We start from the raw sequence: 25,139 nt of genomic DNA on the forward strand, positions 1-25,139 counted from the left end.
TCTTATTGGAACTTACAGGATACTGCGAGTACTGGATAGAGTGGACGTGGAGAGGATGCTTCCACTCGAAGGAAAAACTAGAACCAGAGGGCGCAACCTCAGGCTAAAGGGACGATCCTTTAAAACAGAGATGAGGAGGAATTTCTTCAGCCAGAGAGTGGTGAGTCTGTGGAACTCTTTGCCGCAGAAGGCTGTGAAGGCCGGGTCATTGAGTGTCTTTAAGACAGAGATAGATAGGTTCTTGATTAATAAGAATAAGGGGATCAGAGGTTATGGGGAAAGGGCAGGAGAATGGGGATGAGAAAAGTATCAGCCATGATTGAATGGCAGAGCAGGCTCGATGGGCTGAGTGGCCTAATTCTGCTCCTATGTCTTATGGCCTTACGGCCATAGAGTCTGCACCGACCACAGCCCCACCCAGGCTCTATTCCCGTAACCCCACATATTTACCCTACTAATCCCCCTGACACTAGGGTCAATTTAGCATGGCCAATCAACCTAACCCGCACATCTCTGGACTGTGGGAGGAAACCGGAGCACCCGGAGGAAACCCATGCAGACACGGGGAGAAAGTACAAACTCCACACAGACAGTGACCCGAGATCGGATTTGGACCCAGGTCCCTGGCGCTGTGAGGCAGCAGTGCTAACCACTGTGTCACTGTGGGTGACTTTAATGACATTAAAGCAGTGTTTTTAGTATTTCTAATTGAGGCTGAATGGGTATATTGCTGTGTCTAGATTAGATTGTGGCGAAAAATATATGAAATATTGTCAAAAAAAATCTGACGAAATAAAATCTGAAAGGAGATAAGGTAGATTAACATTTTAGTTGTTAAATCCTTCAGAAGAACAGATTGACAAAGGGTCTATATGTGAGAGATAGATGGATTGAGGAGCTGAAAGAGCTTCAGGGTATTAGCCTGGGAGCATTGATAAGCCTGATAAAGTACCTCTGGTTCCAGAGTGCTAATAATGATTCCAGTACAAAAGATTAATGGGCACTACACCATCACCATCCCAGGGGCTACCAGTTTCAGAATATTATTCTGTGTTATGCAGTAGACCGCAGAGCCCCTCATTTGATCCCAATGACGAGTTATCATTGACCTCTGCATGGTGACCAAGTTGGCAACTGTCTATTCAGATCTATTAGATTGTGAAGAAGATATGAAAGATTGTAAAAATATTAATAAAATTTGATTAAATAAAAATATCCGAATAGAGATAAGGAAGGTTAACATTTCAGTCATCGGAATTCACCAGGAATTTGATGTTTAGGAAGGACAAACAAGAAGGGAAAGAAGGTGGAGTTACGCTGATAAGGGATGGGATTAATGCAGTAGTAAGGGAGAACCTCCGATTGGAAGAACAATCATAGAATCCCTACAGTGCAGAAGGAGGCCATTCGGCCCATCGGGTCTGCACCGACCACAATCCCACCCAGGCCCTATCCCCATAACCCCATGTATCTACCTTAGCTAGCCCCCCTGACACTAGGGGGCAATTTAGCCTGGCTAATCCACCTAACCTGCGCATCTTTGGACTGTGGGAGGAAACTGGAGCACCTGGAGAAAACCCACGCAGACACAGGGAGAACGTGTAGACTCCACACAGACAGTGACCCAAGCCGGGAATCGAACCTGGGCCCCTGGCGCTGTGAGGCAGCCGTGCTAGCCACCGTGCCGCCCTCTGTGGAATCTGTTTGGTTGGAGCTAAGAAACAGCAAAGGGCAGCAGTCATTGGTTGGAGTTGTTTATAGCAATGGTAATGTTTATTTATTAGTCACAAGTAAGGCTTACATTAACACTGCAATGAAGTTACTGTGAAATTCCCCTAGTCCAGCGCCTGTTTGGGTCGATGCATCTAACCAGCACATCTTTCAGAATGTGGGAGGAAACTGGAGCACCCGGAGGAAACCCACGCAGACACTGGGAGAACGTGCAAACTCCACACAGATAGTGACCCAAGCCGGGAATCGAACCCGGGTCCCTGGCGCTGTGAGGCAGCAGTGCGAACCACTGTGCTACCGTGCCGCCCCAATGGTAATGTGGAGCATGGAATTAATCAGGAGATGAGAGAAGCATGAAGCATGGGCAATGCAGTAATCATGGGTGACTTCCATCTGCATATAGCCTGATTAAACCAAATGAGCACTAATGCTGTGGAAGACTAGCTTTGGAGTGTGTTGGAATGGGGTTCTAAACCAGTATGATAGCCAACTAGAGTACAGCTATTCTAAATCTAGTATTATATAATGGAAAAGGGCTAATTAGTAACCTAATTGTGAAGGAACCTTTTGGGGATGAGTGACCACAATATGATGGAATTTTAATTATGGTTGAAAGTGCGAAAGTTCAATCTGAAGCCAGGGTGTTAAAGTTGAATAAAGGAAATGATGAAGACATGAGGGGAAAATTGGTTGAGATGGATTGGGAAAATGCTTTAAAAGGTATGACTGTGCATATTCAGTGGATAGTCTTCAAAGTACTACATAGCTTACTTCACCTATGTATTCCTTCAAGATGCAAAAATCCAAAAAAGCCAGTTAACTGTGGCTGACAAAGGAAGTTAAGGGTTATATCAGAGGCTGACAAAGTGGACAGGAGTAATAGTATATCTGAGATTTGGGGTGCTTTTAGAATGCAACAAAGGGAGGCCAAGAAACTGATAAGAAAGGGAGAATGGATTATGAATACAATCTTGCAAAAAAAAACATTTCAATAGGTATATGAAAATAAAGTTTTTGGCCAAGACAAATGTATCCATTACAGAGTCAGGAGAATTCATGATGGTAAACAGAAATGGCAAAGAAGTTAAATGATTACTTTGTGTCTGTTTTCACTGAGGAAGATACAGAAAATCTCCCAAATGTAGAAATCCCAAAGACTAGGGAGAATGAGGAGTCGAAGGAAATTGTTAGAAGTAAGAAGGTTGTACTAGAGGAATGATTTGGATGTGGGGACCAAATGTAATATTTCCAAGTTCGCGGATGAGTCGGCAGAAATGTGTGTTGTGAGGAAGATGTAAAGAAGCTACGGGAGGATTTGGACAGACTTAGTGAGTGGGCAAGAACATGGCAGATGGAATATAATGTGGGTAAATGTGAGGTCATCCACATTGGTAGAAGGAACAGATGTGCAGAGTATTTCCTAAATGGTAAGAGATTAGAAAGTGTTGATGTACAAAAGGACCTGGATGTCCTTATCCATAAATCACTGAAGGTGAAGATGTAGGTCCAGCAAGTTATAGGAAGGCTAATGGAATGTTATCCTTTATTGCGAGAGGATAAGAATGCAGGAGTAGTGAGGTCTTGTTTCACTTGTATCGGGCCTTGGTTAAACCGCACCTATAGCTCTGGGTGCAATTTTGGTTCCCTTACCTCAGAAAGGATGTCATTTCTATAGCGGGAGTGCAATATAGGTTAACCAGACTTGTTTGGGGGATGGTGGGACTGTCTTATGAAGAGATTGGACAAACTGGGATGTGATCTCATTGAAACCTGCCAGATACTGAGGAAAGGAATAGGCAGGGCAGATGCAGGTAAGATGTTTCTATTGGAGTCTAGAACCAGGGGGCACAATTTCAAAATTAGGACCGAGATGAAGAGAAATTTGTTAACACGGAGTGTGGTGAATAATTGGAATTCTCTACCTCAGAGGACTGTGGAAACTCAGTCATCAAGTCTGTTTAAGGTAGAGATTGATAGATTTCTGATTCACAATAACACAAAGGATTATGGGGATAGTGGGTTTAAAAGGTATTGAAGTGTTCGATCAGCCATGATCATATTGAATAGCAGAGCAGGCTTAATGGTCTATTCCTGTTCCTCTAGGGTTGTGTGCGTGTTGGATAATGCCATGATTGGTCTTGGCTGTTTTACTCCCGATGTCTGGGCGTAGCAGGTAGGAGTGGTCACTTGAATGAAGTACAAGAGCACTGTAAAAGTATCAGTGGGATTGAATGAGGCGCAACCTTTGGCAAGGAGGGGAAAAATATGGAGGTAGGGGAAGAGAAAGATTGCCAAAACCAGCAATCTGCTTAATGGGTGCTCAAGGTCACTGAACTAGAACCTTAGGAAAGGAGAGTAAGAAATTAGCAAGGGGGAGAATAGGGGAAGTTTGAAAATTAAACTATATTGCAGAGTCATCATTACACTGTGTAGATGATAGAACTGGCTGTGCCTGTCTTGCTCAAAGCAAATACAAGAGTATGTTTTTGAATTTGTCGTAAATTGGGGTGGGCTCTCAACCGGCATTGCTCGCTGTACCACAACATGGCTGGTGCGTTTCCCTACATTACAACAGTGAATACACAGCTCAAATACTTTACTGGCTGAGATGTGCTTTGTGATATCCAAAGGTGATGAAAGGCATTTTAGAAATCCAAATTGGCATGAAGAAAGAACCAAGCTTGTGGGAATGGCACTTTGATGAATCAGTTCGAGGAATTATTTGGCAGCTCTGCAAAGGGGCTCCCAATAAATCCAGTAAAGAATTTAGCAGAATTCTCTTCACTCAGAGTTGTTATTAGTTATCATGTGGCGTAAGAAGCAGAAGAAATAGGCGGAGGAGTAGAACATACAACTCCTTGAGTCTGCTCCACCATTCAGTAAGATCATGGCTGATCTGATCTTGGCTGTACTCTACTTTCTTGCCTGTTTGCCATAATTATTGACTCTCCTATAGTTCAAAAATCTGTCTGTTTCAGATATATTCAATGGTCCAGCCTCCACTGCTCTGTAGGAGACAGAATTCCAAAGATTCATGATTCTCTGAGAGAAGAAATTTCTTCTCATCTGTCTTATCTGTGGACTTTAAGAGGTTGTGCTGGAATCTTTGAATGGCATCAAGATAGATAAGTTGCCGGGTCCGGATAGGATGTACCCCAGGTTACTGTGGGAGGCGAGGGAAGAGATTGCAGAGCCTCTGGCGATGATCTTTGCGTCGTTGATGGAGACTGGAGAGGTGCCGGAGGATTGCGGATGTGGTTCCTATTTTCAAGAAGGGGAATAGCGATAGCCCAGGAAATTACTGACTGGTGAGTCTAACCTCAGTGGTTGGTAAGCTGATGGAGAAGATCCTGAGGGACAGGATTTATGAGCATTTAGAGAGGTTTAGTATGCTCAAGAATACTCAGCACGGCTTTGTCAAAGGCAGATCGTGCCTTACGAGCCTGGTGGAGTTCTTCAAAAATGTGACTAAACACATTGACGAAGGGAAAGCGGTAGATGTGGTTTATATGGATTTTAGCAAGGCGTTCGATAAGGTCCCCCATGCAAGGCTTCTAGAAAAAGTGAGAGGGCATGGGATCCAAGGTGCTGCTGCCCTGTGGATCCAGAACTGGCTTGCCCAAAGGAGGCAGAGAGTGTGTATAGATGGGTCTTTTCTAAATGGAGGTCGGTCACCACCAGTGGTGTGCCCCAGGGATCTGTTCTGGGACCCTTGCTGTTTGTCATTTTCATAAATGACCTGGATGAGGAAGTGGAGGGATGGGTTGGTAAGTTTGCTGACGACACGAAGGTTGGTGGGGTTGTGGATAGTCTGGAGGGATGTCAGAAGTTACAGAGGGACATAGATAGGATGCAAGACTGGGCGGAGAAGTGACAGATGGACTTCAACCCAGATAAATGCATAGTGGTCCATTTTGGCAGGTCAAATGGGATGAAGGAGTACAATATTAAAGGAAAGACTCTTAGTACTGTAGAGGATCAGAAGGACCTTGGGGTCCGGGTCCGTAGGACTCTAAAATCGGCCCCACAGGTGGAGGAGGTGGTTAAGAAGGTGTATGGTGTGCTGGCCTTTATCAATCGAGGGATTGAGTTTCGGAGTCTGGGGATAATGATGCAGCTATATAAGACCCTCGTCAGACCCCACTTGGAGTACTGTGCTCAGTTCTGGTCGCCTCATTACAGGAAGGATGTGGAAAAGATTGAAAGGGTGCAGAGGAGATTTACAAGGATGTTACCTGGATTGAGTGGCATGCCTTATGAGGATAGGCTGAGGGAGCTCGGTCTTTTCTCCTTGGAGAGACGTAGGATGAGAGGAGACCTAATAGAGGTATATAAGATGTTGAGAGGCATAGATCGGGTGGACTCTGAGGCTTTTTCCCAGGGTGGAAATGGCTGCTACGAGAGGACACAGGTTTAAGGTGCTGGGGGGTAGGTACAGGGGAGATGTTAGGCGGAAGTCTTTCACACAGAGGGTGGTGGGTGAGTGGAATCGGCTGCCGTCAGTGGTGGTGGAGACAAACTCAATAGGGACTTTTAAGAGACTCCTGGATGAGTTCTTGGGACTTAATAGGATGGAGGGTTATAGGTAGGCCTAGAAGGTAGGGATATGTTCGGCACAACTTGTGGGGCCGAAGGGCCTGTTGTGCTGTAGTTTTTCTATGTTATGTAGGAGTCTCCATATTTTGCAAATGTACTTCCTAATTCTAGAATTCCCCTACAAAGGGAAACATCCTCTGAGCATCTATCCTGGGCAGCACGGTGGCACAGTGGTTAGCACTGCTGCCTCACAGCGCAAGGAGCCCAGGTTCGATTCCCGGCTTGGGTGACTGTCAGTGTGGGGATTGTACATTCTCCCCATGTCTGCGTGGGTTTCCTCCGGGTTCTGGTTTCCTCCCACAGTTCCAAAGATGTGCAGGTTAAGTGGATTAGCTATGGTAAATGACAGAGTTACGGGGGTAGGGCGGAGGGGAGGGCCTGGGTGGGATGCTCTTTTGGAGAGTCAGTGTAGACTTGATGGGTTCAATGGCCTCTTTCTGCACTGTAGGGATCCTATTCTGTTCCATTTCCTTTCCTAGTTACTTGCTGCACCTACATAGTAACCTTTTAAAAATGCAGCCTTGGGATGTGAGCACCCCTGCTAAGCCCAGCGTTTATAGCCATCCCTAGTTGCCCTCATGAAAGAACTCTGCTTGATTGTATCACGGTATCTAAGTGTCCTACTTGTACTTAATGAAAATGCTGGAGTACATTATTAACAATGACAGATGTTGGGCTGTCTGGCTACGGCTTCCTGCTTTCCGTCTCCCTCTTATTTTGACTAGGGACAATACATTTGTGGTGTTTTTTAATCTGTTGGGACATTTCCAGAATTTAGGGGATTTTGGAAGATTACAACTAATGTGTCTGCTATCTCTGCAGCCACTTCCTTTAAGATCCTAGTGTGCAAGCCATCTGGTGTAGAGGACTTGAGAACCCATTAGTTTGCCTAGCACTTTTTCTCCAGTGATAATTGTTATAAGTTCCTCCTTTTTTGCCCCTGACTACTATCATTGGTATGTTTTTAGTGTCTTCTAATAGGATGATAGGCATAGAATATTTATAGTCGCTTGGTCGTTCAGAACTTGTCTTTTTTCTCCCCAACATGCTGTCAAAACGTTTTGGTTTGTACTCATCCGGACAGACGCAAGAATTCCAAATTTCAAAGGGAACAACTGTTTGTAATGCATGAGAAACAGGTGCTGATTGGTTGGCAATTGGATTCTGATTGGTCAAATCGTTGCCTTGACAATGCACTAAGGAACAGTTTCCCCCCAAACGTCTGTTTAAAATCAAAAAAGTCAACCAAAGGGCCTAATTCTGCTGTGAGTTGCTGAAATCTTGTGTAACGAACATAAATTGCCTTATAAGTTTTTATGATATTTTCATTTTTATATCCAGCTTTGTCCTTTTTTAATAATCAACTATCTCAAGGATGTGGTTTGGAACTGCCATCAGTACTACTTGCCTGTTTCTTTTCAAATTCTTTTAAAATGAAAACTAGTTCAGCTGCAACATGCGGAAACTTGCGGAAACCACAGTTATTATCTTAGCTTATTTGCCATTCTTGCACTTCTTCATTTAGCTGCAGCTTGTAATGGTGTCACTTTCTTGAGCGGCGTGCATGGATTATAAAGTCCCTGCTGCTCTTTAGAAGGCGTGCAAGGATTTATTTTCTTTTAATTCCTGACCACCCCACTCCTGAAAATTCAGAATAAGGCTTAGTTGTAAGTGACCTACCCGACTTGTTACTAGGTTGTTGAGACCAGGAAGGTTGAAACTTCAGCCCTAGGTTTTAATGGACTCCAGGTCCTTCTGGTCTTAGTTTTTGTGTGTCATCTTCAGTTCCACCGCTCTCGCTATCCCTTTCCTTTTTGCTTCCTTCCAGACCCTTTCCAATTTCCTCCAGGTCTCTAAAGCACAGTTTTGCTTAGGGTAAGGTTCCATTGTTTCCACATTCTGGAACCATACGCAAGTAGCAAATCTATGTGTAAGTATTGGTAGGCTATTTAACCATAGACGGCATCGCAGCTAACCCGGATCCTTGTGTCTTGGCTGGTTTGTGAACATTCCCCAGCCACTAAAACAACCAGTATGGTATAAAGTCAGTGGAGAAGTGAATCTGGAACTTCCTTGGTCTGTGTGGTTTATGGATGGTGCGTTTATCATCGGGGGAGCTGATAAATTCCTTCCAACTTTTCAAGTAAGTGATAAATAAATGCTTTTAAGTATGAGGAAAAATGTATTTGACCCAAATTCTGCTATATTGATCAATGTTTAAACAAAAGTGCCCCTATTTTGGAGTAAGCTGTACAGGTGAGGCAGTGTGGTTCAGTACTCATTGAGGTACCACCAGCAATGTTCCAGATTCTTTCCTCTGCTGACTTTTGTGCACGGTTTGTCGGGCGCTTGTGATTGGGCTCAAACGCTGGGTGTTGATGCATTTGAAGAGGAAATCAGAGTGGGGCTAGACTGTGACATTCAGGAACTGAAACAGTAACAGGGCTTTGTATTGGGTGTTGGGTCAGCTCGCAGCTCAGTTCTGTCTGTGTTACCAGCCTGGCTTAGTTGGTAACATTGTCCCCTCTAGGTCAGAGAGTTGTGGGTTCCAACCTCCCCAGCTTGACAAAGGGTCGTCTAGACTTGAAACGTCAGCTCTTTTCTCTCCTTACAGATGCTGCCAGACTTGCTGAGACTTTCCAGCGTTTTCTCTTTTGGTCCCAACCCACCTACTTGAGTATGTAAATTAGGCTGACAGGTTAGGTAGCGCTGAAGAAGTGTCGCATTGTGTGTGAGGTGCTGTCTTTTGGATGTAATGTTAAAGATCGCAAGACATGTGAAAAGTAAAGGCGAGGGGCAAATCTACTGGTCCATCTAGTCTGTCGTCGTGTATCACATCAGAAAAATTCCCCATGCTGCGATCTAATCTATTGGGAGAAGCAAAAAAAAAGATTAACAACCCAATTAGTGGGAGGAAAAACAAGAAAATTCCTGTGATGTCTTTCAGTGATTGAAACCAGTCTAGGAGACTTTTCTGGCTGTGATTTAACATAAAAGGCAATGCCTCCCCCGAGTCCCCCAAGTCAGCAGCCTGTTCCACAAGATCACAATTCTTTTGGAAAAGAATCGCCTTCAGTCATCTGGCCCTCCCTGACTTCTGTCCATTCAAACACCATCTAAACTCATCATCATTTTATAAAGTTCAATCCAGTCATTCCCAAGTCTTTGCTTCGCTAAAGTGTTGAGACCCTGCCCTTTGAGCTTACCTGAAAACACTTTAAATTGGGAATTAACCTAATGGCCCTTAGCTGCACCCTTTTAAAAGCCTCAATATTATATAATAGACCAAAACTGAGACTTTGCATTCTAATTTTGAGGCCTAAACAAGGTCTTTTGTGAGGATAAAACAGTGTGCTGTATTTTATAGTGTATTGCCCTGTCAATGTAAAATTCTAGCTATTGTTTCTCTATTTGAATTAGAGCAGAAGCTGTTGGCAATGTCTAGGGCTGAGATTAGGTGCTATTTAAATGTAAAGGCTGTTTCTTTAGCTGCAATCTTACCCAATCAGTGACTGACGGTGGAATTTTCCCATCCTGCCCGACACGGGAATCGTAGCGGGCGGGACACGGACCATGCAAGGGTCCATTGACCTTAGCTGCGCTCGCCCCAAGACTGGAAAATCCCACCCACTGAGTGATTGGTTTCAAACTGTGGCCCATAGATCCTGAATGCTACTTGGCCAATGTTCCTAGACCACGTGGTTCTGTTTACATTTGCATTTCTTACTGGTCCATTCCCCCGGCTGTACTTAATGTTGTCTCATTGGGGCTAATTCCTAAAGCAGAATGCTGTGATCTGTTAATATGTGAAGTGAGATGATAGCGGAAGTGTCCCAACTTCCTGCCTCACCCCTGTGTGGTGTGGCATGAAAGCAGGGTTTATGGCTGGTTTTTGATTTTTTAAATTTCAGCTGAATTCAACTTAACCGTTTACCAGATTTGATCCAGCTGCTGTGATAGCTGCTCTTGTTACTGAGGTTTTAACATCCAGAAAATCACACGTGTTATAACAATTCAAATTTTATTCTCTTCTCATTCCTCTTTTCGGCACTGCTGCCTCACAGCGCCGGCTCTGATTCCCGGCTTGGATCACTGTCTGTGCGGAGTCTGCCCATTCTCCCTGTGTCTGTGTGGGTTTCCTCCAGGTGCACTTGTTCCCTCCCACAGTCCAAAAGACATGCTGGTTATGTACATTGGCCATGCTGAATTCTCTCAGTGTACCCGAACAGGTGCCAGAATGTGGTGACTAGGGGATTTTCACAGTAACTGCAGTGCAGTGTTAATATAAGCCTACTTGTGGCACTATTAAATAAACTAAAAAACAAAGTTTTAACAGTTGGGCTCAGCATTCTACTTGAGTAACCCAGCTTTTCAAAGCTTGATGCTTACGTTCCACATCGTCCCTTGGCTCAAATCTGTTACCATCAGTGTCTAGTTGAATTGACTCTCATGCCTTCCTGTATCTCTCAACTCCGCCCAATTCTCAATTTACCTTTCTCTTTTAAAATACACTTTTCTGTTTTCATCCAATGCTCAACATTTGTGGTTCAAACACACGAGAGTTTTTAAAATTAAACTTCTTGACTCATTCTGTATGTAGCGCTGCTCTTAAAATCTGGACAGCGGGGAAGGCAATGCTCATTTCACCACTGGCATCTGGATTTCATTCAAATCAATACTAATAGGACCAATTGTGTTATTTCTTGTCGTATCCTCCTCTTCCTCACCAACCATTCCGATACCCTGAAGTAGTTAAGCTTAAAGGATATTGTTATAGGATAATGTTAAAGGATAATGCATTTTGGAAGGTCCAATGCATGTAGGAATTATACTGTAAATGGTAGAACCCTTCGGAGTATTGATAGGTAGAGAGATCTGGGCCTACACATCCACCGATCACTGAAAGTGGCAACGCAGGTGGATAAGATTGTGAAGAAGGCATACAGCATGCTTGCCTTCATCGGTCAGGCCAGAAGGATGTAGATGCTATGGAGAGGCTACAGAAGAGGTTTACCAGGATGTTGCCTGACCTGGAGGGTATTAGCTATGAGGAGAGGCTGGATAAACTTGGTTTGTTCTCACTGGAACGACGGAGGTTGAGGGGTGACCTGATAGAGGTTGACAAGATTATGAGTGGCATGGACAGAGTGGAGAGTCATATGCTCTTTCCTAGGGTAGAAAAGTCAAGTACGAGGAGACGTAGGTTTCAGGTGCGTGGGGGAAAAGTTTGGAGCAGATGTGCGAGGCACGTTTTTTTACACAGAGGGTGGTGAGTGTCTGGAACGCGCTGCCCGGAGAGGTGGTGGGAGCAGCTACGATAGCGGCATTTAAGGGGCAACTAGACAAATACATGAATAGGATGGGAATGGAAGGATACGGACTTTAAGTGCATACGGTTTTAGTTTAGTTAGGGCATCATGATCGGCACAGGCTTGGAGAGCTGAAGGGCCTGTTCCTGTGCTGTACTTCTCTTTGTTCTTTGTTAATTCATTGTGTGCAAAGGGAGCTTTACTGTGTCTTTTATCTGTATTGTGCTTGATGCTAAAATTGTGTTTAAGAAGCAAAATGTCTTGCCTGAACGAATGTATCTTTGATTGTGTCAAAATGATCCACTTTCCATACTAATGACTTCTGCTTTCCGTGCACAGAGACGTTACCCCAAATGATAGATTTATGAAGAATGTGTTTTCTTTGAAAGATAGCCTGTCTGGAAAATGTATGCTGTTCAATCTGTGGAACGGCCACCTATTTTACCAATATAAATAAAACACACGACACTGATAAATAAACAGAGTCAGAATTTCAAGGTTTAAACATCTTGGCAATTTCCAAAGTCAAGAAATTATGAAAGGTGCGGTATAAATCTAAGTCTTTATTATTAATGTAGCTCCAAAACATTCCCAGAAATCTGATAAGCTACACAAATATGACGAGGTACTGAGGGATATTGAGTGACATTGCTCTCCATTGTTGTAACTAAAAGCTCAAAGTCTCTGACCAGATCCTGTAATGTTTGCTGTGCTTCTATTTTGGCTGCGGGTTTGGAAAGAACAATTGGTGGTAGGAATGAACCACCCTTTACTATTTTTACTGTAGGCAAATAAGGTGTAACTACATATCACAATGAATTCTCACAACACCTTATAATATTTGTACATCAGTTTCCCCGAGTCCTGGGAATGCTCAGGAGCTGCATTAATAATGGAGAAAGACTCAACATCCTTCATTGATTACCTCCCCGAGTGTATTACAACCAATAAAATACTCTTTGAAGTGCAGTCACTGTTGTAGAAAGTCAATTTTCTCATGGCAAGCTCCCACAAGCCACAATGTGATAGCCAACTGATAATCTGTTTCAATGATGTGGACTGAAGGATAAATATTGGCTATGAGATCAGGAAGAAATCCCCTGTTCTTTAAAATAGTGTCAGGTCGGGATATGCGGGCGTACTCCTGTGAAAAGATGAAGTAAATTTCAAGCCTCCTTTTTTAGTTTTGAATGTCTTTCCATGCCTGCTCCAAAACTTGGAAAGTGGCTTGGGTGGGACTGACTTTCACTAAATTCCTGTGTGTAAGGCAATCCTTAAATCATTACACAGTCAGGAAAATTATTTTGGGGAAAGGAGCAAATACCAAGTTGTATTTGAAACAAAAACAGAAAAATCCTGGAAATCTCAGCAGATCTGACAGCATCTGTGGAGAGAGAGAGTAGAGCCAACATTTTGAGTCTGGATGACCCTTCATCAGAGCTCTGACAAAGCGTCATCTAGACCCGAAATGTTGGCTCTACACTCTCTCCACAGATGCTGTCAGACTTGCTGGAATTTTTCAGCATTTTTCTGTTTTTGTTTCAGATTCCAGCATCCGCAGTATTTAGTGTTTATCTAAGTTGTATTTGAACTTGAGGAGGGGATGGGCTGCAGGATATAGATAGGCTGGAAAATTGGGCGGAGAAATGGCAGATGGAATTTAATCCGGATAAATGCGAAGTGATGCATTTTGGAAGAACGTAGGGCGGAATTATACAATAAATGGCAGAGCCATCAAGAGTATAGAAACACAGAGGGACCTAGGTGTGCAAGTCCACAAATCCTTGAAGCTGGCAGCACAGGTGGTGAAGTAGGCATATGGTATGCTTGCCTTTATAGGATGGGGTATAGAGTATAAAAGCTGGAGTCTGATGTTGCAGCTGTATAGAACGCTGGTTAGGCCACATTTGGAGTACTGCGTCCAGTTCTGGTCGCCGCACTACAAGAAGGACGTGGAGGCTTTAGAGAGAGTGAAGAGAAGGTTTACCAAGATGTTGCCTGGTATGGAGGGTCTCAGCTACGAGGAGAGATTGGATAAACTGGGCTTGTTCTCCCTGGAAAGCTGGAGAATGAGGGGCGACCTAATAGAGGTGTACAAAATTATGAAGGGTATAGATGGGGTGAACAGTGGGAAGCTTTTTCTCAGGTCGGAGGTGATGATCACGAGGGGTCACGGGCTCAAGGTGAGAGGGGTGAGGTATAACTCAGATATCAGAGGGACGTTTTTTACACAGAGAGTGGTGGGGGCCTGGAATGCGCTGCCAAGTAGGGTGGTGGAGGCAGACACGCTGGCATCGTTTAAGACTTACCTGGATAGTCACATGAGCAGCCTGGGAATGGAGGGATACAAACGAATGGTCTAGTTGGACCAATGAGCGGCTCAGGCTTGGAGGGCCAAAGAGCCTGTTTCCTGTGCTGTACTGTTCTTTGTTCTTTGTTCTTTGTATGTCATTCTCTGCAGCAACCTGTATTTAGAGGCAGAATCTCAAATTGTATCTACAGTGTATTTGCACTGCAATCAAAAACTCTAAATGTCACTTCCTAGGTAGTTTTTAGTGTGAGAAACAGCCAAGAGGAAAACCGTAAGTAAGATTTGTGGTATCCAATGTGGATAAGAGAGAATGTGGCTTGCGTTTTCCATTGTGGTGTCATTGTTTTTAAATATGGTGAAAGACGATTGCTCTGTAGTTGTGTGTCGGGAGAGTGGGATTGAATGTCCAGTCTGAGCATTTACTATGTGAATTAAAATTATATGGAATAAAAAAGCCCCAAGGTTTTGTATCGGATCTTTGATGCTGATTTCAGCTTGGGTGGGATGTGTTGTGCTTCGGAGAGAGGAGTAGAATCGATTAGATTACGATAATAGTTTGATGTAAAAAGACTTTTTGTCAAAGCTTTTTGTCTTGCAGTCATCAGGACAGTCACAAGAATACCAATGTCAGGGGAAACACTTTATACTGCGTGAGAAGAGAGTGCTGATTTGTTGGCAAGTGGACTCTGGTCGGGGTGTTGCCATGGAGAATGCTCCAGTTAATGGTGACTGACAGTTAACTGCCAAGCATTGTTTGAAAATGCAAACCAGGCAGCTTAACTATGGTCAAAGCATTGGCCTGAGAGATGAACCAGCAAATGGCTATTACTTAGTTTGTTTAGATATGTGTACACGTTCTTTCTGTCTGCAAAGAAAAGGGCCCGGTTGTTATATATTTAAAAAGTTGTTACATATTTAAGAGCCAGTCACATGATTTGATGGTGGTGGTGATAGGGTGTTTCAGAGGCTGCTGTTTTCCTTTCAGTTTGTACTCTGTAGAAGCCGAGAACACCTCTTTGAATGAACCTTTGTCGTTAGTTTGAATCTACGTGTGCAAACCACAGCTTTTCTTTTTGTTTAAAACCCACAAACCCTATTGCTTCTCGACCTTTTGGAGAAGATCAAGCGTTGGATCAGGCCCGAGATGGGGTGCAATGCCTTATCTTGGCAGCTTAGATCTTGTTTGTCTCTCTTGTGGGGGCCATGAATTGGATTCAATTGGAATTTGAATTTGGTTTTTGGAACAAGCAAGGAATGGATTCGGGTCCACCCGGTCCATTCAGAGCATTGGCTTTGTAACTTTCGGAATGGAGTAAAAAAAAAAATTTAAACCCTAACATAGGACATTACAGCTGTCATTTCCTGTACACGGAAATGTGCCACACTGTGAGCCCAACTGATGATCATAAATTGATTGTCAATGTAATTTGTTTTAGCAACTGAAGAATATTTGGCAAATATTGACCAATTGCAGAATCACAACTAATGTTGGACACTGTATTTTGAGTTTGCAAGCATGGGGCATGGACTGGTTGGGTACAGTTTGTACCTTGCCTGTTGCGAACAGCGAAAGGATCATGCTGTTTGATACAAATCAGTAAGAAGTCTCACAACACCAGGTTAAAGTCCAACAGGTTTATTTGGTAGCACAAGCTTTCGGAGCGCTGCCCCTTCGTCAGGTGAGTGGGAGTTCTGTTCACAAACAGGGCATATAAAGACACAAACTCAATTTACAAAATAATGGTTGGAATGCGAGTCTTTACAGGTAATCAAGTCTTAAAGGTACCTGTAAAGACTCGCATTCCAACCATTATTTTGTAAATTGAGTTTGTGTCTTTATATGCCCTGTTTGTGAACAGAACTCCCACTTACCTGATGAAGGGGCAGCGCTCCGAAAGCTAGTGGCTTGTGCTACCAAATAAACCTGTTGGACTTTAACCTGGTGTTGTGAGACGACTGACTGTGTTTACCCCAGTCCAACGCCGGCATCTCCACATCATGATACAAATCAGCCAGCCTTCAGGATGTATGGAATCCCCAGCATCACACTGGCACTGAAACTTATATTCTATATTATTAATTTGTGTGATAGGCGGAATGTCTTATTAGCTTGACAGCAACTCCTTGTTAAAATTTTCAAACAATGCTTGGCAGTTAACTGTCAGTTGCCAATAACCAGTGCACTATCCATGGCAATGCTTCTACCAATCAGTCAATTTGCCAACCAATCATCACTCTCTTTTCATACAGTATAATGTTACTGTTTCCTCTTGCAATGGGATTCTTGTCCAGGCGAGTGCAAGTCAAAAAGCTTTGACTTTTTTCTTGTCTTTTTTTCAGCAATGTTCAAGTTCTGCACTACCAAATGACTGACTGTTTGGTAGTTATCCTGAGATTGTTGCTAAAAAATCCATATGTTAAAGCCATCACCTGGCTAGGCTTTGATAGTCTCCCCAGTTGAGGTGAATAGTGACCATTTGGCTTGGCTTTTCGTCGCATCTGTTATACTCTTTCCATTTTTTGTGCTGTGAGCTTTAATGCTCTGCCCAGTTTATTACACAATGCTCTCCTTTTGGGTAAAGCGATTCCAAACCCCTCCTGCCACCCCCCCCCCCCCCCCCCCCAACCACTGACTTTCCTCTAAATAATTTGTGTACAATTATTGTTGCTTTTGCGTAACATATTATTCTTCCTTATATCAGGATTATCCTTCCCATGTTGATCAAAATTGGTCCATTGCATAACGGCTGTCTACATGTATTGTTGCTGTGTATCTCTGTGCTATTGCAACATACCTAGTCTGCCATTTAACCTTGGCTGGGCAATAAGGTGATCATTTCATAGATTGTTTTCATTGTAATCTATAGATATCTCCGACTACTCAACACAATTTTATTAAGTTTCCCACTTAAACCTTTTTACTCATCTGGTCCGGTGGCACAGTGGTTAGCACTGCTGCCTCACAGCGCCAGGGACCTGAGTTCGATTCCTGGCTTGGGTCGCTGTCTATGTGGAGTCTGCACGTCCTCTCCATGTTTGCCTGGATTTCTTCCGGGTGCTCCGGTTTCCTCCCACCGTCCGAAAGACGTGTTGGTTCGTTGCATTGGCCATGCCAAATTCTCCTTCAGTGTACCCGAACGGGTGCTAGAGTGTGGCGACTAGGGGATTTTCACAGTAACTTCATTGCAGTGTTAATGTAAGCCTACTTGTGACTAATAAATAAACTTTTTTCCTCTAATTTATTTCACACATATTTAATTACACCTGCCACCGACTAGCTCAGTGATCTAAATCCTTTTGAGTCCTGTTCTTGCACCAACTTGGAGATCATATGTGTTGCAGCTTCATCCAAGTTATTGTCTGATCAACCCTGGGATACTCTGCTTATAACTTCATTATTACTTGAAAGGTTTTCCACATTCCTGTTTGCAGTGTGATATAACATTTGGCAAAACAAGTGAAGAAGGCACTCTGTAGAGTCCGTCCTCTGCCATTCTGTATTAACTCAACATTATTACAATTACACAGCTCTCCCTTGGAGCTTTCCTCTGCCTGGTTGGGAAAAAAAATATTAAGAGCTTCCATCTCACTGAGGAGGCTTCCACACAATCCACATCCAACAACCTGCTTTGAAAACTCTGCTCACGTTTTGACAAACTGTAACAAATTCTACCGCAGCAGTTGTTGATAATCCACAACACTCTAAAACAATTAACAACATTCTTTTTTTAAAAAATCTACGTCTTTGCCAATAGCTAATCCGTTCTTCTTGGGCCATATCCTGTATGCCAGGTTTTTGTTGAAATTCATCCAGTTGTATTTGAGATATACAGGTACTGATCAGACCATGTATTCGGGACGCTCCGTACCTGACGTGTTCTGGATTAAAGTTTCTATGGATTTTGATTCTTGTGCGATTCACTTAAGAACATTTTTTAAAAATTGAGAAATGAGGACTAAAGACTAAAAAGGCTTTTATTTACTTTTTCTGTTTTATTTTTCCACTTTTTCACATCTCAACTGAGGAAGAGTCAGCTGCTGTACAGGAACAGGCTGCAGAAATTGAACATTCAACCTCTGTTATATATGTGTCCTGCAGCTTAAGTTGCTTCAAATATATGGGCCCTTCTTTCAGAAACACCTTTTGTATTCTGTAGACCCACATGATATGCTGCAATGTATTGAAGCTCTTCTCCTCCACCCCATGAATCAATTCCTCTGTAATGTTTATGTTGTGGACACTTTTTCCTCCTCATCCATCTTTATCATTATCACTCTCATTCTCTTCACTCTTATTCATGACCATGTCGCATTTTTCTCTATCTGTGGGCTGTAGGTGGACCGGAGCATGATTGTCAATATTCAGACAATCTTCAACAGCTTCCTCATCCAGCAACGCGGCTTCAGGAAGCTGTTCACATAAATCAATAAATCTGTAACAACTTTTTCTTCCTCAAACACATGGAAGCCAATAAAAACAGCCTCATTTTCACTGTTCTTAAACATGCAACATGGTAACTGGCCACAGGCTGGGCCATCCATTTATCAAAATATCTCGGGTACAGTGACCCAAGCCTTCACAGCACTCCAGAGCACTTCTTCCACGTTGAGTTATTTTTGGAATTCATTAAATGCCAAGCCTCTATTGAATGCAGTGAACATTCTGCCCATGAATCCAGGTCTGTGCCTGGTCGTGAATGCCAGCAGAATGCCTTGATCCATGGGACAAATAAATTTTGAAAACATTGTCCCTGATGAGGAGATCTGCATCGTGGGCATGCAGCACATTTATTATGGAGTGACATAATCTTGGGAAGATACACAATCAAGAAAAATTGGTCCAGTCATCCACGTGCACTTATTTACCTTTCAAGTCACGGAAAACCCGAGCCCCCTTGAAGGACCTGGGAACGTGACTTTTACCAGTGAATGCTGATTTACACCTGTGGGTACCTGCTACATTTGAACTTACTGAGTACAGTAAGCCGTTCCTCAGAATCTTTCAATCCTGTTGGTGCTGTCTTATCCACAGTCGCATAGGTTTTCCTGGAACAAGCCTCCAGTACAAGGTCTCAAGAGCATTGTACACTTGCTGTGGTGTCAGACCTTCCTCTGATATTATCATGGAAAATTCATCAAAGTATGCCTCAGCAGCTTCATGGTCAGCTAAAGCTTTTTCACCGCATACTTTCAGTAGACATATGACATGGCATTTTAACATTTTGTTATACCATCCTTGGGACTATTCATATGGTGTTGTTAAGCCTAGCTCTTTATGGAACACTTTTACTTGAGCCATGGTAATGAAGTGAGCCAATGAATATTTCTCACTCCAATGCTGTGCAAAACACTCTAATACTGTCCACATGACAGTTTTTGACTGATGGAGTGTTTTCCTATTATTCATTAGTTTGGACTAGTCACTGTCCACATAAAATTTAAGTAAATTCTCTTTTTCTCTCTAAATCATAAATGGCCCATGTTCCAACACCATACGCTTCACCTAATCTTTTCATGAGGGCCCCGCTCCAGGCACATTAGTAACTCCACTTTCTGCTTGATACTGAGCAATGAATGCTTCCTCTTGGCGCTCCCGCCAACCACGGGACTTCCTGCTGGCTTCTTCGATGTGATGAAGCAGCAAAGACTTGAATTACAGAGAGACGCTTGCTTGAACAGTGTTCAAACTGTGGCACCAACAAATAAAATGGAAGCTTGAAGAAATTTGTGCCCCATTTTTAAATTGCTGCACAGCCTAGCTGGTTTATGAGTCCTTTGTTTTTTTTTGAGACAGCAGTCCTGTACCTTTTTGATTTGATTTATTATTGTGACATGTATTGGTATACAGTGAAAAGTATTGTTTCTTCTGCGCTGCATAGACAAGTATACCATTCATTGGGTATATAGGGGAGAAGGAAAGGAGAGGGTGCACAATGTAGTGTTACAGTCATAGCTCGGGTGTAGGGAAAGGTCAACTTAGTATAAGGTAGTTCCATTCAAAAGTCTGATGGCAGCAGGAAAGAAGCTGTCCTTGAGTCATTTCGTACATGACCTCAGACTTGTGTATCTTTTTCCCGACAGAAGAAGGTGGAAGAGAGAATGTCCGGGTGCATGGGATCCTTGATTGTACTGGCAACTTTTCTGAGGCAACGGGAAGTGCAGACAGAGGCAATGGATGGGAGGCTGGTTTGGGCGATGGACTGGGCTTCGTTCGCAATCCTTTGTAGTTTCTTAAAGTTAAAGTTTATTAGTCACAAGTAGGCTTACATTCACACTGCAATGAAGTTACTGTGAAAATCCCCTAGTTGCCACACTCCGGCACCTGTTTGGATACACTGAGGGAGAATTTAGCATAGCTAATTCACCTAACCTCCACATCTTTGGATTGTGGGAGGAAACTGGAGCACCCGGAGGAAACCCACATAGGCACAGGGAGAACATGCAAACTCCACACAGACAGTGACCCAAGCCGGGAATCGAAACCAGGTCCTTGGCACTGAGGCAGCAGTGCTAACCACTGTGCCACCATGCCATCCCTTGCGGTCTTGGTCAGAGCAGGAGTCATACCAAGCTGTGATACATCCGGAAAGAATGCTTTCCATGATGCATCTGTAAAACTTAGTGAGAGTCGTAGCAGACAGCCCAAATTTCCTTCGCTTACTGAGAAAGTAGAGGTGTTGGTGGGCTTTCTTAACTATAGTGTCAGTGTGGAGGGACAGGACAGGTTGTTGGTGATCTGGACACTTAGAAACTTGAAGCTCTCAACCATCTCCATCCATCATCCACTGTTGATGTAGACAGGGGCATGTCCTCCACTATGCTTCCTGAAGTTGATGACTATCTCCTTTGGGCGGAGAAGTGGCAGATGGACGTCAACCCAGATAAATGCGTAGTGGTCCATTTTGGCAGGTCAAATGGGATGAAGGAGTACAATATAAAGGAAAAGACTCTTAGTACTGTAGAGGGTCAGAAGGACCTTGGGGTTCGGGTCAATAGGACTCTAAAATCGGCCCCACAGGTGGAGGAGGTGGTTAAGAAGGCGTATGGTGTGCTGGCCTTTATCAATCGAGGGATTGAGTTTAAGAGTCCGGGGATAATGATGCAGCTATATAAGACCCTCGTCAGACCCCACTTGGAGTACTGTGCTCAGTTCTGGTCGCCTCATTACAGGAAGGATGTGGAAAAGATTGAAAGGGTGCAGAGGAGATTTACAAGGATGTTGCCTGGATTGAGTGGCATGCCTTATGAGGATAGGCTGAGGGAGCTCGGTCTTTTCTCCTTGGAGAGACGTAGGATGAGAGGAGACCTAATAGAGGTATGTAAGATGTTGAGAGGCATAGATCGGGTGGACTCTCAGAGGCTTTTTCCCAGGGTGGAAATGGCTGCTACGAGAGGACACAGGTTTAAGGTGCTGGGGGGTAGGTACAGGGGAGATATTAGGGGGAAGTTTTTCACACACACGGTGGTGAGCGAGTGGAATCGGCTGCCGTCAGTGGTGGTGGAGGCAAACTCAATAGGGTCTTTTTAGAGACTCCTGGATGAGTACATGGGACTTAATAGGATGGAAGGTTATAGGTAGGCCTAAATGGTAGGGATATGTTCGGCACAACTTGTGGGGCTGAAGGGCCTGTTTTGTGCTGTAGTTTTTCTATGTTTCACGGATATTGAGGGGGAGATTATTGTTGTCGCACCAGTTCACCAGATTCTCTATCTCTTTCCTGTACTCCAGCTCATCATTGTTTGAGATCTGACCCACCACAGTGGTGTCACCAGCAAACTTGAAACTGGAGTTGGAGCAGCATATTCCTGGTACATTGTTTACTGACAACAGGAACAAAAACATCAACCAGTGGCGGAGGTAGTGTAAGATTGCAGTGAAGTACTGTTTTGTTAGCATTAACTTGGCATGTGGCAACCTGGTTTCTAAAGGCAGAATGAATAAGTAAATACTTGAAAAATAATTAGAAAATGCTGGAGAGAGAAACATTTGAGGTTTCAAGTCAATGATTAGGTCAAAGTAAGCAAAGTAAATAATTGGCTTTGAAATAAAATCTTGCCAATATTTTGTGGAACTAACTGATGGTCACTGTTTCTCACTATTGTTTTGTGCTCAGGGAAAAATTACAATGATGGAGATTGGGGTTCAGACTGAGCTGCTTCAAGAAGCTAAGGAGAGTATCGAGGCAGCAAAGAACTACAAGGGTGAACTGGAACAGCGGTTACAAGGACTGAATCAGGCAAGAAAACAGGTCAGTTACTTTCGCTGTTTTGGGGGGTGGCCTTTTATTAAGAAAGTACTTGCATTTATCTAGCCCCTTTCACATCCTCGTGACATTCCAAAGCATTTTAAAGCCACTGATTTTATACTTGGAAATGCAGTCACTGGTGTTTTTTAGTCAAATTTGCATACAGCAAGATCCATCAGTTGACAGTGAGGTAAATAGCGAGTTATTTTTTTGTTTAAATTGGGACATGAATGTCGCTGATATAGCCAGCATTTGTTGCAAATCCCTGGCTGCCCCTTTAGCCACCTTCTTTTGAAACTGCTGTAGTCCGTGTGGTGCAGCCACTCATGCGGTGCTGTTTGGTTGTTGGGTTCCATGGTTTTGACCCAACGGCAGTGAAGGAACAGCCACGTGTCCAAGTCAGGATGATGTGTGACTCAGAGAGGAACTGGGAGGTGATGCTGTTCCTCGGCATTTGCCTCCCTTGTCTTTCTAAGTAGCGCAGGTTGGGTGGGAGGATTGGGGTAATCTGGTGGAATTTGTTGAGGAATGACTACTGGCCACAAAACCAGAGAACTTCTAGTCACCCTCAAAAGAGTACAATGGGATCATTTATATTCACTTGGACAGACACCTGGCACCCCTGTTTAACAGCCCATCCACAGGACAACACCTTTGACAATGTAGCACTCCCTCAATATTTCATTGAAATGTTGGCCTAAATGATGTGCTTCAACCGCAACCTTCTAACTCAGGAGGTGAGTGACGTGAGTGCCAAAATTGAGCCAAACAAACTTTAGGGTTTCTTAATAATTGTGTGATGCATTAGAGTGCTTTTTGAATTTAGTGAGCAGAAGATATTATGTAATTATATTCATATGGATTATCCCAGAATGTGTTGCTCACTCTGAAGCGATCTTATGTCTTCAAAGGTTATTTATTATTGTCATAAGTAGGCTTACATTAACACTGCAATGAAGCTTCTGTGAAAATCCCCTAGTCGCCACACTCCGGCGCCTGTTCGGGTACATTGAAGGAGAATTTAGCATGGCCGATGTATCCTAACCAGCACGTCTGTCAGACTTGGGAGGAAACCGGAGTGCCCAGAGGAAACCCACGCAGACACAGGGAGAACGTGCAGACTCCACACAGACAAGCGACCCAAGCTGGGAATCGAACCCAGGTCCCTGACGCTGTGAGGCAGCAGTGAAGACTGACACAAAGTACCGATTCCGTTCCTCCGCCACTTCTTTGTTTCCCATTACTACTTCTCCAGTGTCATTTTCCAGCAGTCCAATGTCCTCTCTTGCCTCTCTCTTACCCTTTATATATCTAAAAAAAAACTCTTGCAATCTCCATTTATATTCTTGGCGAGCTTACCCTCATATTTCATCTTCTGCCCCTTTTGCTTTTTTATTGTCCTTTGTTGGTCTTTAAATGCTTCCCACTAATCTTCGCTACATTGTATGCTTTTACTTTTGCTTTTCTACTGTCCCTGACTTCCCTTGTCAGCCAGGGTTGTCTCGTCCTCCCCTTAGTATGTTTCTTCTTCCTTGGGATGAAATTCTGCTGTGTCTCCCGAATTACTCCCAGAAACTCCTGCCATTGCTGTTTTGCCGCTGTCTTTCCTGCTGGACTCCTCTTCCAATCAACTCTGGCCAGCTCCTCCGTCATGCATCTGGAGTTAACTTTACTCAACTGCAACACCGTTACTTCTCATTCCAGCTTCTCCCCCTCAAACTGCAAGGTGAATTCTATCATATTATGGGTCACAGTCTCCTAAAGGTTCCTTCACCTTAAGCTCCCTTATCAAGTCTGCCTCATTACACATCTCCAAATCCAAAATTGCCTGCTCCTTAGTGGGTTCTATCACAAGTTGCTCCAAAAAGCCATCTTGTAGACATTCCACAAATTCCTTTTGTTGGGGTCCACTGATTTTCCCAGTCCACCTGCAATTTGAAGTCCCCCATGATCTCTCTAACATTTCCTCTCTTACACACCTTTTCCATCTGCTGGTGTATTTTGTGCCCCACATCCTGCCGACTACTCGGAGGCCTGTGCAAACTCCCATCATGGCCTTTTTACCTTTGCATACAAACATAGAAAATAGAAGCAGGAGTAAAGCCATTCGACCCTTCGAGCCTGCTCCAACATTCATTTTGATCATGGCTGACCATTGAATTCAAAATCCTGAACCTGCCTTCCCCCTCACTTTTATTCACATTATACTGAATCTGCCATCTTTGAGACTCTCGATCCTGGCCACAAAGAACAGTGTGTATTCCCCTGACTATACTATCCCCTATTACAACTACATTTCTCTCTTCTTCTTTCCCCCCCCCCCCCCCCCCCCCCCCCCCCCCACACCACCCGAATGGCTCCCTGAACCACGGTGCTATGGTTAGGTTGCTCATCCTTCCTACAGTCCCCACTCTCATCCGCGCAGGAAGCAAGAATCTCAAATCTGTCAGATAAGCTCAAAGGTTGGGACTCCTTCAACACTACCTCCTGGACCCCTCTACCTGCCTTGCTCACAGTCACACCCTCCTGTCCCTGACAACTTAAGTGCCCCCCCCCCCCAACCAAAGAATGATTGGATCGTGCTAATCGCCTCACACCTGACTTTACCAAGTTGGGCGCGATGCAATGGTAAGATTGGGCCCTATATTATGGTGGAAATCAAACTTTTGGCATCCACACATGCACAGTTAAACATGGAAACCCGTGTTTCCCAATTCTCTCCGGATATTCTGTCCGTGTCACCGTTCTCTCTGGTGGCGAAGGTGGGCTGAAAATTGCTCCAAAAATATCTTTTGCGAGAGGGCAGTTCAGAGAAAGCAGCAGGTGTGCCTCAAAATGTTTTTGTAGTGTAGAGGCGTGCCGTGACAAATAAAAGGTGGGGAACCACTGAACCAGGGTAGGAGTTGGCTAAAGTGAAAATAAATTCATTTGGATATGAGTAATGAT

General features: G+C 43.8%; 1 protein-coding gene across 3 annotated transcripts in view; it reads left to right on the forward strand.

Annotated features, from left to right (window-relative positions):
* crlf3 (cytokine receptor-like factor 3) overlaps window positions 1-25,139 on the forward strand; it is a 57,216-nt gene that overhangs the window by 6,333 nt on the left and 25,744 nt on the right. The window contains exons 1-2 of one of the 3 annotated variants that reach the window (XM_078225807.1): window positions 7,938-7,994; window positions 22,062-22,196. In XM_078225807.1, the coding sequence (XP_078081933.1) occupies window positions 22,074-22,196 (123 nt within the window). In that variant the 5' untranslated portion in view covers window positions 7,938-7,994; window positions 22,062-22,073. Of the gene's footprint in view, window positions 1-7,937; window positions 7,995-8,375; window positions 8,471-22,061; window positions 22,197-25,139 lie in introns of those variants that run through there. The other 2 variants (XM_078225805.1, XM_078225806.1) reach the window with 2 other exon arrangements.

Source organism: Mustelus asterias, chromosome 12 (assembly GCF_964213995.1).
Source record: "Mustelus asterias chromosome 12, sMusAst1.hap1.1, whole genome shotgun sequence".
Taxonomy (NCBI): Eukaryota; Metazoa; Chordata; class Chondrichthyes; order Carcharhiniformes; family Triakidae; genus Mustelus; species Mustelus asterias.